This window comes from Phocoena sinus, chromosome 2, assembly GCF_008692025.1.
Source record: "Phocoena sinus isolate mPhoSin1 chromosome 2, mPhoSin1.pri, whole genome shotgun sequence".
In the NCBI taxonomy this organism is placed as follows: domain Eukaryota; kingdom Metazoa; phylum Chordata; class Mammalia; order Artiodactyla; family Phocoenidae; genus Phocoena; species Phocoena sinus.
The window spans coordinates 52,009,893-52,026,207 of record NC_045764.1 but is presented as its reverse complement, the minus strand read 5'-3'; the positions used below and the strand labels follow the sequence as shown (position 1 = coordinate 52,026,207).

General features: G+C 44.9%; 1 protein-coding gene across 1 annotated transcript in view; it reads right to left on the bottom strand.

Annotated features, from left to right (window-relative positions):
- Positions 1 to 16,315, bottom strand: part of ALDH1A3 (aldehyde dehydrogenase 1 family member A3) — a 42,120-nt gene that overhangs the window by 3,440 nt on the left and 22,365 nt on the right. Inside the window, exons 10-12 of the mRNA XM_032624902.1 lie at positions 5,050 to 5,214; positions 3,512 to 3,669; positions 2,662 to 2,736 (exon numbers count right to left, since the gene is read on the bottom strand). Of these exons, the coding sequence (XP_032480793.1) occupies positions 2,662 to 2,736; positions 3,512 to 3,669; positions 5,050 to 5,214 (398 nt within the window). The remainder of the gene's footprint in view (positions 1 to 2,661; positions 2,737 to 3,511; positions 3,670 to 5,049; positions 5,215 to 16,315) is intronic.

Below are 16,315 nucleotides of genomic sequence, written 5' to 3'. Positions count from 1 at the left end.
CTAAGAAAAGTGTCCAGGAGGAAGAGAAATTGCAGGCTTCATCCCAAGACCTGTACAGGGAGAGATCCCAGAGGGGCCCGTGGGTGGGCGGCAGATAGCCAGCCCCACCCAGGTGGCCGGGGATGGGGAAAACCATGGAATCCACCGCATAGTGCTCCAGCATAAAAAAGGGGAACTCATTGCAACGTGAAGACATTAATTAGAGACAACTGAAAACGGAAATTGGTTTTCAAGCCAGTTTCCAGTCTCCTTGTGGATTATGTTAAAGTACTTTATCAAAAGCTTTGGGAAAATATATGCCAAGGGTCGAAAAAACAGACATCCACAAAAGTCCCAATTTTGGCTAACCGGCAGGATGACACACGGACTGAGTGCAGCGGATACTCCCCTGCCCTGTTCTGCAGCGGGCAGGCAGTGCCACCGGGGATGGGGAGGGAGACACAGGTGAGAAAAGCAGTAATAGTGGGTGTGAGTCAGTTGCCTAGAAGTCAGGTGGGCCCCACACACCCTTCCTGCATCCAAGGACATCTGCTTTGGGGACTGAAGTTCTTGCTATGGGAGGAGGCTGTGCCTGGCCTCTGTGAGGAAGGCCTTGTGGGGTCCTGGGTCCTCCAGCTGTCACAACCTGACTGGTTGAAGCAGCAGAGCGAGGAGACAAATGACTCTGTGTACCCTGGCTGGCTTCATCTCAGGTGGCTCACAGAGGTGACCCCTACTGAGCAAGGCCCTGTGGTGTGGTGGGTTTAAGAGTTCAATCCCAACTCTGTCACTTACTGGTAGTGTGACCTGGGTAAGGCACAGGACCTCTCTGGGCATCCCTGAGTTTCCTCATCCAAAAACAGGGGTAGCAGTAGTACCTACCTGCAGTAGACTAAACATGTGTGTCCCCCTGAAATTCAAATGTTGAAGCCCTAATCCTTAATGTGAAGAAATTAGGAGGTGAGGCCTCTAGGAGGTGATTAGGTCAAGAGAGTGGAGCCCTCATGAATGAGATTAGTGTCCTTATAAAGGAGACCCCAGAGAACACTTTCCTCCCTTCCACTCCATGGGGACACAGAGAGAACACGGCTGCCTGTGAACCAGGAAGATAGGGTCCTCAACAGACACCTGGATATTGAACCTCCAGAAGTGGAGAAATAAATGTTTGTTGTTTAAGCCACCCAGTCTACTGTATTCTGTCCCAGCAGCCTGAATGGACTCAGGGACTGTTGTAAGGATGGCATGCCTTAACATGTGCAAGGCTCTCAGAGGTCGGCGGAGTCCGTGCTCAGCAAATGTCAGCTGTGGCCAGTGCTACTGGTGGGCCCTAGAGGTGATGCAGGTAATCCCAGCCCAGGTCTCATGTCCCTGGTGGACAGGTGAGTGAAGAGGTAATGAACAGAGGCTCACAGAACACAACACAAACGAGCCATTCAACAGAGGGAACAAGGTTTCTGTAAAGGGTCTTCAAGGCCAAGAATTTACTGAGGTTCTGGAAGGGCAAACCAATTTTAGGAATTAGGGGGACACAAATGGACACACTCTACTCAGATGTTCAGATGGCTCTGCTGTATTGCCATGAGTCAGGATGAATGAGAAAGAAGGACTGAGAAGGGGGAAGGGCCCTCAATTCCCTGGAGACTGGTCAAGAGCATTTGCTCAGGGATGGAAGCCAGCCCCGTTCATTCCTTCATACATCTTGATTAAGAATCTGGAAGGGTAGCTGCCCAAAGGCCCCACTAAGGCCCAAGCCAAGGGGAAGCATTTGAGTGCTCCTACTGGAAGATGTACAAATAAGTACGAAGTGATGCATCTGTATATAAATAATACAAACTGTTTAAATAAGAGGAAGAGCTCGGAGTCCTTTGAGATGTTCCAGGAATGACCCTGTGTGTTGTCACAGATGGTTTCCCTGGGAAGATTGATCCTACAAGCTATTTGTCCACAAAGGCTAATAAAACCCCAACGACCACCAAGAAAGATGTGGGAGAGAAGGCAGCATCTGGCTGGAAACCACAGCGTGCCCACCCCCAGAACACTCCATCTAGCTCTAGGCCTGGGCCTTTTATCTTGGGCCAGACACAGAAGATCCATCCATTAGTCTAGGTCTATGGAGCACAGCCTCCCAAAGGGCAAGACAGAAGGGCACCATGAAGGAGTGTGCGGTGGGTTTGACAGAGGCTCGGAGGCCCAGCATGTTGCAGTATCTCTCTGAAAAGGCACTGAGGAGGAGCCAGAGTCACCCACGCTCTGTCCCTGGGAACTTGCTTGTGGGCAGAAGGGCCACAGCCTGACCTGGGAGAGAGCCCATCCTCCCTGCTGAGGGCCAGGGTTTGAGTGAGTAATGACATCCTGCGTCTGGTGGAAAGTGCACTTCCCAGCTCTGCCCTGTCCTGCAGTGAGCCTAGGTCAAGTACCTACTGAACATCTCCACATGGGATGGGTGCTAGGGAGGACACATATGCTGAGGCTGGGGGTCGGTCCTGGGGTGGCGTGAGGATGAGGGTAGGGAAGGGCAGGAAGGGGAGAGAAGATGGGGGACACGGCACAGCCCAGGGGGAAAGCACAGCACAGGGGAGAGCTCAGTGGACTGGAGGGTGGGCCACCGTTCACCATACACTGCGCATCTAGTGTATCTTTTATCGGCCCTGCTGACAGGCATGGAGTGACAGAAACACTTACAGTTCTCTGCCATTCCCTGACATTTTAAAGCCACCAAATGGAGCCTGTGCGTAGATCGCATTGTAGCAGTTGATCCTGGAGAGAGAATAAAGAGAAGTTCAGGGTCACCAGGAGAGGACCCAGCTGGACCTCAGGTGTTGCAGGTACTAGGCACTTGGTGTAGAGCGTCACCTAAAGGAGACTTTTTGTCAAGGTTTTAATCATGAAAACAGTGTTTTTGATCTCTGCCTTCTTGCTCTTACCACCAGAAACTAAAATTTGAATATTCTGAAGTATAAAGCTTCTCACTGGGATAGAAAGGGAATGACAAATAGAGAAAAAGGGAGAGGAAAATTATGGCGAAGGGAATAAAAATTAGCTCTGAAATGAGACAGGCCCTGACCTCAAAGTTCTCCTGCTTCTTGGCCTCCAATTCATATTTATCTTCTAATATTATCTTTAAAATGGGGATAGTGTAATCAGCAGAATTATTGGTGAAACAGGAACTTTCATCCATACTTTGCACAAGAGCATGTGCTGCTCTTAGAATTAGAATAAAAAATAAGGGGTGGCCCAACACGGTGGTCAAGAGCATGGGCATCAGAGCTAGACAGTTTGTCCTGAGCTCTGCTCTGCCACATACTAGCTGTGTGACCCTGGGCAAGTCACACAGTCTGTCTGTCTCTTGATTTCCTCATCTGTGAAATGGGGGCGATAACAGTACCCCTCTCAGAAGGTGGTCATGAGGATGGAGCAAAGTGCTTAGACAGTGCTTGGCGCATAATGTACGACTAAAAGCTCTTTGTTAACAGAAGGGTAAGGAAGCCAGCTGGCCAGCAGTTCAGGGGGGCCGAGCACATGCTCTACTCACCAGACAGTTCCAGACTCTAATGCGGAAGCCAGCTTCAGTGCTTTGTCGAGGTTTTTTGTGAACACAGCTGCTGTTAGTCCGTATTCAAGGCTATTTGCTCTTTTTATCACTTCTTCGATATTTTTGAACTTCAGTATTGGCTGCACCGGCCCAAAAATCTATGATTAATTGGAAGAATGGCAGTGAGAAGCTGCTGGAATGAAGCATGTATGCCCTGAGCAGGCACTTCCTTCGTTTATGCTTTTTTCAAACACCCACAGTGCTCACACGCACGAAGAGGATAACTGAAGGAGAGAGTCCAAACATCTTTTTAGCTGTGTGATGGTTGAAATCCCAAGGGAAAGACTGAATTAAACAAAAATAAAAAATAACAACCAAAATAATACGTTGGGTCGAAGCTCTCTCAATGTGGTCAGGGCTTCTAGAAGCCCCAGCTTCAAGCTTTGGAGGAGCCCCTGCATGCTGGGATGCACTGAAGACAAAACCTTGGAAGTCATTCTTGGCAAGTTATTGTGAAGGGTGTTTGCAGGCACAGACTGCAGGCCCTGGTCTCTTGGTGCTGCATTTTCTATCAATGAAGATGACCTAAAATGTTTCCCTAATAACTCCCAGGGGAGGGAGTAAGGCAGTGCTCCTCACCATCTACAACATAGCAAAGGAAAGGAAAGAGCTACAGGCTGAATATTTAAAGGTGATTTTGAAAGGAGCTTGTAACTGATTCAATGTTCAGCACCATAGCCCAGCAGGACAGGGTCAGCCTGCTGAAATACCTGCCCTGGTTCCCACGGAGCTTGTCATAGAGAGGTTTAAAGAGCTGAGTCTCATGCCATCAGGGTACAGTTAGTAACGCATAAAAATCTCAAGGAGAAAGTGTATAAAAGGCTCGAACCGGGAAGACTTCGGCAGTGATTCACTCTTTCATGTGCCCCAAAAGGCCACATTCCGGGGTCCAAGCACCTGGGACTCAGGTGGGAACCATTTGTAACTAGCTTAACAGTGGCACTGAAAGACACAGTTAGAATTATGCTCTTATTGGGGGTCATCTTAATTTCCACCATTTCTAAGGATGCCCATGATGGAAAACTTCAAAGAGACTTCTAGCCAGGACATGTTTTTGGAATGAACACTTGTCATTTAAGTTCGGTCTGGGGGAACTGAAGGCAGCTTTGGGCCCTGAATCCATGGCTCAATTCCTGACAAAATGCACAGGTTGCAATGGCCCTCCACCCTAGGCTAACCTGAGGACATGTTAGAAGACAGAAGAGGGATTGTTGTTCCCCAGAGACGATGAGCAATGCGTGGAACTGGGGGCTAGGACAAACTCTACACAGGGCTCAGGGGTCCCAAGAGCAGAACAGCTTCCCAAAGGACCCCTAAGGAGAGGGAAAAGGCCACAGGAAAAAGGAAAACAGTCCCTTCACAAAGATTTCTGGGATCCCTGGGCCCTGGAGAAGACTCAGGTTTGAAAGGCCCAGCCCCCTGGGCCCCAGCTCAGCACAGGGCCCCACGGGACATGGTTTTTCCTGCAGCCCCAGTACCTCCTCTTTGGCGATCCGCATGGTGTCGGTAACTTCTGAGAAGACAGTGGGTTTGATGAAGAGCCCCCTGTCTTCCATGGCCGAGCCCCCATATTCCAGCTTGGCTCCCTCCTTCTTTCCGCTCTCAATCAGATCGAGGATTTTGTTGAACTGCTTCTGGTCAATCTGTAAAACAGTGAGAGGTAAGCCCGGCTTCCTTCTGGGAGGTGACTACCAACTTATGTGTCCAACGGCCTCCTATGTGATCACTGTCCTACCCATCATGTTTTGGCCAAGAAAAAATTCATAGACCAGATGTTCCCTGTATGCAAATATTCCTCCGATGCACAAATCTGGGCTCTTTGGAGCAGGGGAGAGATGGGCTTTTCTCATCCTCTCCAGGTGTAGGTTTATTCATACATCCTCCATGCTGTTAACAAATCTGTGGGTGAAACAAGATCTGAAGTAGTCAAATTCTTTGTTCTAACTCTTGCATCCTTCTAGGGTTGCCAGATTTAGCAAATAAAACCACAGGATGCCCAATTAAATTTGAATTCCTAAAAAGCAATGAATGATTTTTAAAGTATAAGCATACCCCAAACAATACTTGGGAAACACTTACACTAAAAATGTATTCACTGTTTATTTGAACGGGGTGCCATGTATTCTAACTGGCCACCCTGCACCCTGCTCCTAGGGCACCAACAGTTACTGGAATTCTCCATCCAGAGTGCAGAGAAGTGAGAAGTAAATCTGACCACCTTACTCATCACCCCTGGACACAGAGTAGAGGCTCAAGGTGAGGTAGAGGGGCTACTCCTGGTTGATGGGGAGCCAGCTCATCAGAAGGGCTTCTTGTTTAGGGGTCTCCTGGGCTGGGGTGTACCCTGTACCACCAGCCTAACACCCAGCTTGTGGATGTTGTATTCGACCGGCTGGCAAAGGGCACCTCTCTGGGAGACTCAAGGGGGGAAGTGCTCTTCCCACCGAAAATGATCCCTCTTCCCAAATCCATGGGAACCCTGTTCTTGACCCTGACCCTGTTGCAAATCCCCTCCCTCTGGCTGGGAGAGACAGCTTTGTTAGATAGGTTTGCTGTAGCTGTGACTTTCAGATAAAAAAGTGGTTTAATTTAAGCAAATCTGAATAAAAAAAAAAGCAAACCCAATGGTGCATTTGGATGACTGTCTGTCCCTGAGGAGTAGGCTGGCTTTCTTGGAAGGGGTGGGCACAAACCATGCAAGCCCCTTGACCAGTCATCTTATGAAACGTGGATCCAGTGTTAAAACACCAAGTTGGATCCATACCTCACACTTTGTACCAGGATAGATTCCAGGTAGATCAAAGACTTAATCACGAAAGATGACGTCATAAAAAGTTTTCAAATTCTCTCATGTGGGAGAATGCCTCCATAAGTTTGGAGTGCTGATGGCCTTTCTATGGCTTGAAATCCAGAAGCCAAAAGAAAAGATTAATAAATTTGAGTACGTAAAAAAAAAAAAGAAGGCAAAAACAGCATAAGCAAAGTCAAAGGGCAAAACAACAAACTGGAAAAAATTGACAGGTCATATCATAGAAATAGCGCTAGTATGTAAAGAATTCCCTCTAGTATGTAAAGAATTCTTAGAAGTGACAAAAAAATGATCAGCAGTACAAGAGAAAAATATGCAAAGCACTTGCACAGTTGATAGAAAAGGAAATATAAATGGCCTTTAAACATGATAAGATGTTCTACCTTACTCATTATAAGAGATATATGTACATTAAAAACAAATGAGATATCATTTTTAACTATCAGATGGGCAAAGCTCCATACATATTCTGTTAGTAAGGCTGGAGAAACAGGCAAGCTCATACAAGCTTGGCAGGAACGTAAGTTGGTTCATGTTTTTGGAAGGTAATTTGGCAATGCTTGTAGAAATCATAAATGTGCTCTCACTCAGCAGTCCCACTTGGGCAATCTGTCCTGTGGATTTCCTTGTGTATGTGTGGAATGACATACTCTGTGGCACCGTGCGTGACCGCACACACCCACATACTCATCAGTACGTGTTACTTGAATTCTGTTGGATTCATACAGTGAAAGTCTATGTACATATAAAAAAGAACAAGGGAAGGGGACCTTGAAGATGGCGGAAGAGTAAGACGCGGAGATCGCCTTCCTCCCCACGGATACACCAGAAATACATCCACACGTGGAACAACTCCTACAGAACTCCTACTGAAGGCTGGCAGAAGACCTCAGACCTCCCAAAAGGCAAGAAACTCCCCACGTAACTGGGTAGGGCAAAAGAAAAAACAGAGACAAAAGAATAAGGACGGCACCTGCACCAGTGGGAGGGAGCTGTGAAGGAGGAAAAGTTTCCACACACTAGGAAGCCCCTCCGCGGGCGGAGACTGCGGGAGGCGGAGGGGGGAGTTTCGGGACCGCGGAGTAGTGCACAGCGACGGGTGCGGAGGGCAAAGCGGGGAGATTCCTGCACAGATGATCGGTGCTGACCGGCACTCACCAGCCCGAGTGGCTTGTCTGCTCACCCGCCGGGGCGGGCGGGGCTGCGAGCTGAGGATCGGGTTTTGGTTTTGGACGGAGCGCAGGGAGAGGACTGGGGTTGGCGGCTTGAACATAGCCTGAAGGGGTTAGTGCACCACGACTAGCCGGGAGGGAGTTCGGGGAAAAGCCTGCACCTGCCGAAGAGGCAAGAGACTTTTTCTTCCCTCTTTGTTTCCTGGTGCGCGAGGAGAGGGGTTTAAGAGCGCTGCTTAAAGGATCTCCAGAGAAGGGCGCGAGCCGCGGCTAAAAGCGCGAACCCCAGAGACGGGCGCGAGCCGCGGCTGAGGGCGCGAGCCCCCGAGACGGGCGCGAGCCGCGGCTGAAAGCGCAAACCCCAGAGACGGGCGCGAGCCGCGGCTAAAACCGCGGACCCCAGAGACGGGCGGGAGACGCTAAGGCTGCTGCTGCCGCCACCAAGGGCCTGTGTGCGAGCACAGGTCACTCTCCACACCCCTCTTCCGCGGAGCCTGTGCAGCCCGCCACTGCCAGGTTCCCGGGATCCAGGGACAACTTCCCCGGGAGTACGCACGGCGGGTCTCAGGCTGGTGCAACATCACGCCGGCCTCTGCCGCAACGTCACGCTGCCTCTGCAGCTGCAGGCCCGCCCTGCACGTAGTGCCCCTCCTACCCCCATCCCCCAACCCCCGGCCTGAGTGAGCCGGAGGCCCCGAATCAGCGGCTCCTTTAACCCCGTCCTGTCTGAGCGAAAAAACAGACGCCCTCCAGCGACCTACACGCAGAGGCAGGGCCAAATCCAAAGCTGAGCTCCTGTGAGCTGTGAGAACAAAGAAGAGAAAGGGAAATCTCTCCCAGCAGCCACAGAAGCAGCGGATTAAAGCTCCACAATCAACTTGATATACCCTGCATCTGTGGAATACCTGAATAGACAAGGAATGATCCCAAATTGAAGAGGTGGAATTTAGGAGCGAGATCTATGATTTTTTTCCCTTTTCCTCTTTTTGTGAATGTGTACGTGTATGCTTCTGTGTGAGATCCTGTCTGTATACTCTTGCTTCCACCATTTGTCCAAGGGCTCTATCCGTCCATGACTTTTTTTTAAAAATTCTTTTTCTTAATAATTAAGTTTAATTGTGATAACTTTATTATACTTTACCTTCGTTCTTTCTTTCTTTCCTTCCTTCCTTCCCTCCTTTAGACAACGAATCACCCCAAATTGAGGAGGTGGTCTCAGGGAGCAGGATTTATGATTTTTCCCCCTTTACCTCTTTTTGTGAAGGTGTATGTGTATGCTTCTGTGTAAGATTTTCTCTGTATAGCTTTGCTTCCAACATTTGTCCTAAGGTTCTATCCGTCCCTTTTTTTTTTTTTTCTAAATATTTTTTAATTCAATAACTATATTATACTTTATTTTATTTTTACTGTATCATCTTTCTTTCTGTCTTTTTTCCTTCTTTCCCTCCTTCCTTCCTTCCTCCCTCCCTCCCTCCCTCCCTCCTTTCTTTCCTTCTTTGCTTCTTTCTTCCTTCCTTCCTTTCCTCCTTTCCTTCTTTCTTTACTCATACTTCTACTAATTCTCCCTACTTTTTCTCCCTTTTATTCTGAGCTGTGTGGGTGAAAGGCTCTTGGTGCTCCAGCCAGGAGTCAGGGCTCTGCCTCTGAGGTAGGAGAGCCAACTTCAGGACACTGGTCAACAAGAGACCTCCCAGCTCCACATAATATTAAACGGTGGAAATATCCCAGAGACCTCCATCTTAACACCAGCACCCAGCTTCACTCAACGACCAGCAAGCCACAGTGCTGGACAACCTATGCCAAACAACTAGCAAAACAGGAACACAACCCCACCCATTAGCAGAGAGGCTGCCTAAAATCATAATAAGGCCACAGACACCCCAAAACACACCACCAGACGTGAACCTGCCCACTAGAGAGACAAGATCCAGCCTCATCCAGCACAACACAGGCACTAGTCCCCTCCACCAGGAAGCCTACACAACCCACTGAAACAACCTTAGCCACTGGAGACAGACATCAAAAACAACGGGAACTACGAACGTGCAGCCTGCAAAAAGGAGACCCCAAACACAGTAAGATAAGCAAAATGAGAAGACAGAAAAACACACAGCAGATGAAGGAGCAAGATAAAAACCCACCAGACCTAACAAATGAAGAGGAAATAGGCAATCTACCTGAAAAAGAATTCAGAATAATGATAGTAAGGATGATTCGAAATCTTGGAAGTAGAATGGACAAAATGCAAGAAACAGTTAACAAGGACCTACAAGAACTAAAGATGAAACAAGCAACGATGAACAATGCAATAAATGAAATTAAAATCACTCTAGATAGGATCAATAGCAGAATAACTGAGGCAGAAGAACGGATAAGTGACCTGGAAGATAAAGTAGTGGAAATAACTACTGCAGAGCAGAATAAAGAAAAAAGAATGAAAAGAACTGAGGACAGTCTCAGAGACCTCTGGGACAACATGAAACGCACCAACATTCGAATTATAGGGGTTCCAGAAGAAGAAGAAAGAAAGAAAGGGACTGAGAAAATATTTGAAGAGATTATAGTTGAAAACTTCCCTAATATGGGAAAGGAAATAGTTAATCAAGTCCAGGAAGCACAGAGGGTCCCATACAGGATAAATACAAGGAGAAACACGCCAAGACACATATTAATCAAACTGTCAAAAATTAAATACAAAGAAAGCATATTAAAAGCAGCAAGGGAAAAACAACAAATAACACACAAGGGAATCCCCATAAGGTTAACAGCTGATCTCTCAGCAGAAACCCTACAAGCCAGAAGGGAGTGGCAGGACATACTGAAAGTGATGAAGGAGAATAGCCTGCAACCAAGACTACTCTACCCAGCAAGGATCTCATTCACATTTGATGGAGAAATTAAAACCTTTACAGACAAGCAAAAGCTGAGAGAGTTCAGCACCACCAAACCAGCTTTACAACAAATGCTAAAGGAACTTCTCTAGACACGAAACACAAGAGAAGGAAATGACCTATAGTAGCGAACCCAAAACAATATATAAAATGGAAATAGGAACATACATATCGATAATTACCTTAAATGTAAATGGACTAAATGCTCCCACCAAAAGACACAGATTGGCTGAATGGATACAAAAACAAGACCCTTATATATGCTGTCTACAAGAGACCCACTTCAGAACTAGAGACACATACAGACTGAAAGTAAGGGGATGGAAAAAGATATTCCATGCAAATGGAAACCAAAAGAAAGCTGGAGTAGCAATTCTCATATCAGACAAAATAGACTTTAAAATAAGGACTATTAAAAGGGACAAAGAAGGACACTACATAATGATCAAGGGATCGATCCAAGAAGAAGATATAACAATTGTAAATATTTATGCACCCAACATAGGAGCACCTCAATACATAAGGCAAATACTAACAACCATAAAAGGGGAGATCAACAGTAACACATTCATAGTAGGGGACTTTAACACCCCACTTTCACCCATGGACAGATCATCCAAAATGAAAATAAATAAGGAAACACAAGCTTTAAATGATACATTAAACAAGATGGACTTAATTGATATTTATAGGACACTCCATCCAAAAACAACAGAATACACATTTTTCTCAAGTGCTCATGGAACATTCTCCAGGATAGATCATATCTTGGGTCACAAATCAAGCCTTGGTAAATTTAAGAAAACTGAAATTGTATCAAGTATCTTTTCCGACCATAACGCCATGAGACTAGATATCAATTACAGGAAAAGATCTTTAAAAAATACAAACACATGGAGGCTAAACAATACACTACTTAATAATGAAGTGATCACTGAAGAAATCAAAGGGGAAATCAAAAAATACCTAGAAACAAATGACAATGGAGACACAACGACCCAAAACCTATGGGATGCAGCAAAAGCAGTTCTAAGGGGGAAGTTTATAGCAATACAAGCCCACCTTAAGAAGCAGGAAACATCTCGAATAAACAACCTAACCTTGCACCTCAAGCAATTAGAGAAAGAAGAACAAAAAAACCCCAAAGCTAGCAGAAGGAAAGAAATCATAAAAATCAGATCAGAAATAAATGAAAAAGAAATGAAGGAAACAATAGCAAAGATCAATAAAACTAAAAGCTGGTTCTTTGAGAAGATAAACAAAATAGATAAACCACTAGCCAGACTCATCAAGAAAAAAAGGGAGAAGACTCAAATCAATAGAATTAGAAATGAAAAAGGAGAAGTAACAAATGACACTGCAGAAATAAAAAAAATCATGAGAGATTACTACAAGCAACTCTATGCCAATAAAATGGACAATCTGGAAGAAATGGACAAATTCTTAGAAATGCACAATCTGCCAAGACTGAATCAGGAAGAAATAGAAAATATGAACAGACCAATCACAAGCACTGAAATTGAAACTGTGATTAAAAATCTTCCAACAAACAAAAGCCCAGGACCAGATGGCTTCACAGGTGAATTCTATCAAACGTTTAGAGAAGAGCTAACACCTATCCTTCTCAAACTCTTCCAAAATATAGCAGAGGGAGGAACACTCCCAAATTCCTTCTACGAAGCCACCATCACCTTGATACCAAAACCAGACAAGGATGTCACAAAGAAAGAAAACTACAGGCCAATATCACTGATGAACATAGATGCAAAAATCCTCAACAAAATACTAGCAAACAGAATCCAACAGCACATTAAAAGGATCATACACCATGATCAAGTGGGGTTTATTCCAGGAATGCAAGGATTCTTCAATATACGCAAATCTATCAATGTGATAAACCATATTAACAAATTGAAGGAGAAAAACCATATGATCATCTCAATAGATGCAGAGAAAGCTTTCGACAAAATTCAACACCCATTTATGATAAAAACCCTCCAGAAAGTAGGCATAGAGGGAACTTTCCTAAACATAATAAAAGCCATATATGACAAGCCCACAGCAAACATCATCCTCAATGGTGAAAAACTGAAAGCATTTCCACTAAGATCAGGAACAAGACAAGGTTGCCCACTCTCACCACTCTTATTCAACATAGTTTTGGAAGTTTTAGCCACAGCAATCAGAGAAGAAAAGGAAATAAAAGGAATCCAAATCGGAAAAGAAGAAGTAAAGCTGTCACTGTTTGCAGATGACATGATACTATACATAGAGAATCCTAAAGATGCTACCAGAAAACTACTAGAGCTAATCAATGAATTTGGTAAAGTAGCAGGATACAAAATTAATGCACAGAAATCTCTGGCATTCCTATATACTAATGATGAAAAATCTGAAAGTGAAATCAAGAAAACACTCCCATTTACCATTGCAACAAAAAGAATAAAATATCTAGGAATAAACCTACCTAAGGATACGAAAGACCTGTATGCAGAAAATTATAAGACACTGATGAAAGAAATTAAAGATGATACAAATAGATGGAGAGATATACCATGTTCTTGGATGGGAAGAATCAACATTGTGAAAATGACTCTACTACCCAAAGCAATCTACAGATTCAATGCAATCCCTATCAAACTACCACTGGCATTTTTCACAGAACTAGAACAAAAAATTTCGCAATTTGTATGGAAACACAAAAGACCCCGAATAGCCAAAGCAATCTTGAGAACGAAAAAAGGAGCTGGAGGAATAAGGCTCCCTGACTTCAGACTATATTACAAAGCAACAGTAATCAAGACAGTATGGTACTGGCACAAAAACAGAAAGATAGATCAGTGGAACAGGATAGAAAGCCCAGAGATAAACCCACGCACATATGGACACCTTATCTTTGATAAAGGAGGCAGGAATGTACAGTGGAGAAAGGACAGCCTCTTCAATAAATGGTGCTGGGAAAACTGGACAGGTACATGTAAAAGTATGAGATTAGATCACTCCCTAACACCATACACAAAAATAAGCTCAAAATGGATTAAAGACCTAAATGTAAGGCCAGAAACTATCAAACTCTTAGAAGAAAACATAGGAAGAACACTCTATGACATAAATCACAGCAAGATCCTTTCTGACCCACCTCCTAGAGTAATGGAAATAAAAACAAAAATAAACAAATGGGACCTAATGAAACTTCAAAGCTTTTGCACAGCAAAGGAAACCATAACCAAGACCAAAAGACAACCCTCAGAATGGGAGAAAACATTTGCAAATGAAGCAACTGACAAAGGATTAATCTCCAAAATTTACAAGCAGCTCATGCAGCTCAATAACAAAAGAACAAACAACCCCATCCAAAAATGGGCAGAAGACCTAAATAGACATTTCTCCAAAGAAGATATACAGAATGCCAACAAACACATGAAAGAATGCTCAACATCATTAATCATTAGAGAAATGCAAATCAAAACTACAATGAGATATCATCTCACACCAGTCAGAATGGCCATCATCAAAAAATCTAGAAACAATAAATGCTGGAGAGGGTGTGGAGAAAAGGGGACACTTTTGCACTGCTGGTGGGAATGTGAATTGGTTCAGCCACTGTGGAGAACAGTATGGAGGTTCCTTAAAAAACTACAAATAGAATTACCATATGACCCAGCAATCCCACTACTTGGCATATACCCTGAGAAAACCAAAATTCAAAAAGAGTCATGTACCAAAATGTTCATTGCAGCTCTATTTACAATAGCCAGGACATGGAAACAACCTAAGCGCCCATCATCGGATGAATGGATAAAGAAGATGTGGCACATATACACAATGGAATATTACTCAGCCTTAAAAAGAAATGAAATTGAGCTATTTGTAATGAGATGGATAGACCTAGAGTCTGTCATACAGAGTGAAGTAAGTCAGAAAGAAAAAGACAAATACCGTATGCTAACACATATATATGGAATTTAAGGGAAAAAAATGTCATGAAGAACCTAGGGGTAAGATAGGAATAAAGACGCAGACCTACTGGAGAACGGAGTTGAGGGTATGGGGAGGGGGAGGGGTGAGTTTTGACAGGGCGAGAGAGAGTCATGGACATATACACACTAACAAACGTAGTAAGGTAGATAGCTGGGGGGAAGCAGCCGCAAGGCACAGGGATATTAGCTCGGTGCTTTGTGACAGCCTGGAAGGGTGGGATGGGGAGAGTGGGAGGGAGGGAGACGCAAGAGGGAAGACATATGGGAACATATGTATATGTATAGCTGATTCACTTTGTTATAAAGCAGAAACTAACACACCATTGTAAAGCAATTATACCCCAATAAAGATGTTAAAAAAAAAAAAAAAAAGAACAAGGCAGGTTCCCATGGTTTGGTATGATATGGAAAGCTCTTCAAGTTTCTTGTTAGGGGACAAAAATCAAGGTGCAAAACAGTACTGTGTATAGATATTTTGAGTAAAAAACAAGGGAAACCAGAATTCATATTACATTCTTGTATACATACTCAATTTTGCTTGTATATACAGAAATTCTGGAGAATTTTCTTCTAAGAACTAAGAACACAGGATACCCATGGACGGAAGGGTAAAAACCATGCCTATGAAGGAAGCTTTTTCACTACTGACCTTTATATATCTTTTGGGTTTTGAGCGTGTGTAAGTACGGCCACCTAAAAAGTAACTCAAACTGCAGCATATCTCATAATATCTCAAGGTTCCCTCAACTTCTCTCTGGGAAGTCTTAACCAAGACTTGGGTTAAAAGTGCCAGGATTGCTCTCTCCTCCTCCTTGGAGACCAAGAGGCTTGTGGGGCTTCATCAAACTACAGACCCTCAGCGGCCACTGACCATGTTCTGCCTCCAAGACTGTCTGTGCTGAAGCCAGCGGAGGGCCCCATGGAAACTCTACCGTCCAGACTCAACTCTTCCTGGCAAGTCCGTGTAAATGTGTCGTTTAAATCTAATAATCCTCCATGAATGTCAGCTGGTGCCTCACAGTGCGAGAGAAGAACCTGCTGGGAAGTGAAGGCTGCACCAGGGCACAGCACCAAAGACGGAGAAACAGGGTCCTGTGGACGGCCAAGGCTGTGAGTGGCTCTGCCGGAGAGGAGAGGACAGAGAGGATGCAGGACCCTGCCCCCCACCAGGTGGCCTGCGTGAGTCTGTGCATATCTTTACTCAGTTGCCAAACAAACCTGAATAATTCTGGAGTGTTCTGGCTGCCTGCAGTGGACACCTATCTGGTCAGCTAGCTGTTTTACAGGCATGAGACAGACAGAACTATTTAGACAGCTGTAAATCCTCTTGGAGTAAAGCCTTATTAACGTAGATGAAAAAGCACTTTGGCAGAAAAAAAACCCCAACAACATCCTAAAATAATATGCTGAGGTTAGATGGCTTAAGTGAGTTTTCAAAAGGACTTTCAGCAGCAGCATCAAAAGCACTGATGAAATCAATACCACTGTGCTGTTTTGGAAGAGATTTCTATATCTGGCTTCAAAAGTCAAGCCTGAAGCCTTGGAAAGAGACTTATGAATAATGATGGGGTAAAAGGGATTCCTTAGAATGGGATCAGCTCACATATTTCCCACGGATTCTGGGTTAGCTTTACAATCACAGCAGATTTGATAATGACTTGTGGCCATGTCTGTATTCATACCTGAAATCCAACCAAGGCCGATGGACAACTTTGTGTCACTGGCTGCTGGGTTTGGGGTTGAGGCCTGACAGGATGCGGAGTGCTGGCCACAAGTGGAGATGTTTCTCTCCACCAGGGTCACGTGGCTCCAGGGCCACAGAGCATGTGGGATGGGGCAAGGCAGGGGTGGGCACTATAGCCAGAAACACACCTTTTCCACATGGTCCTCCC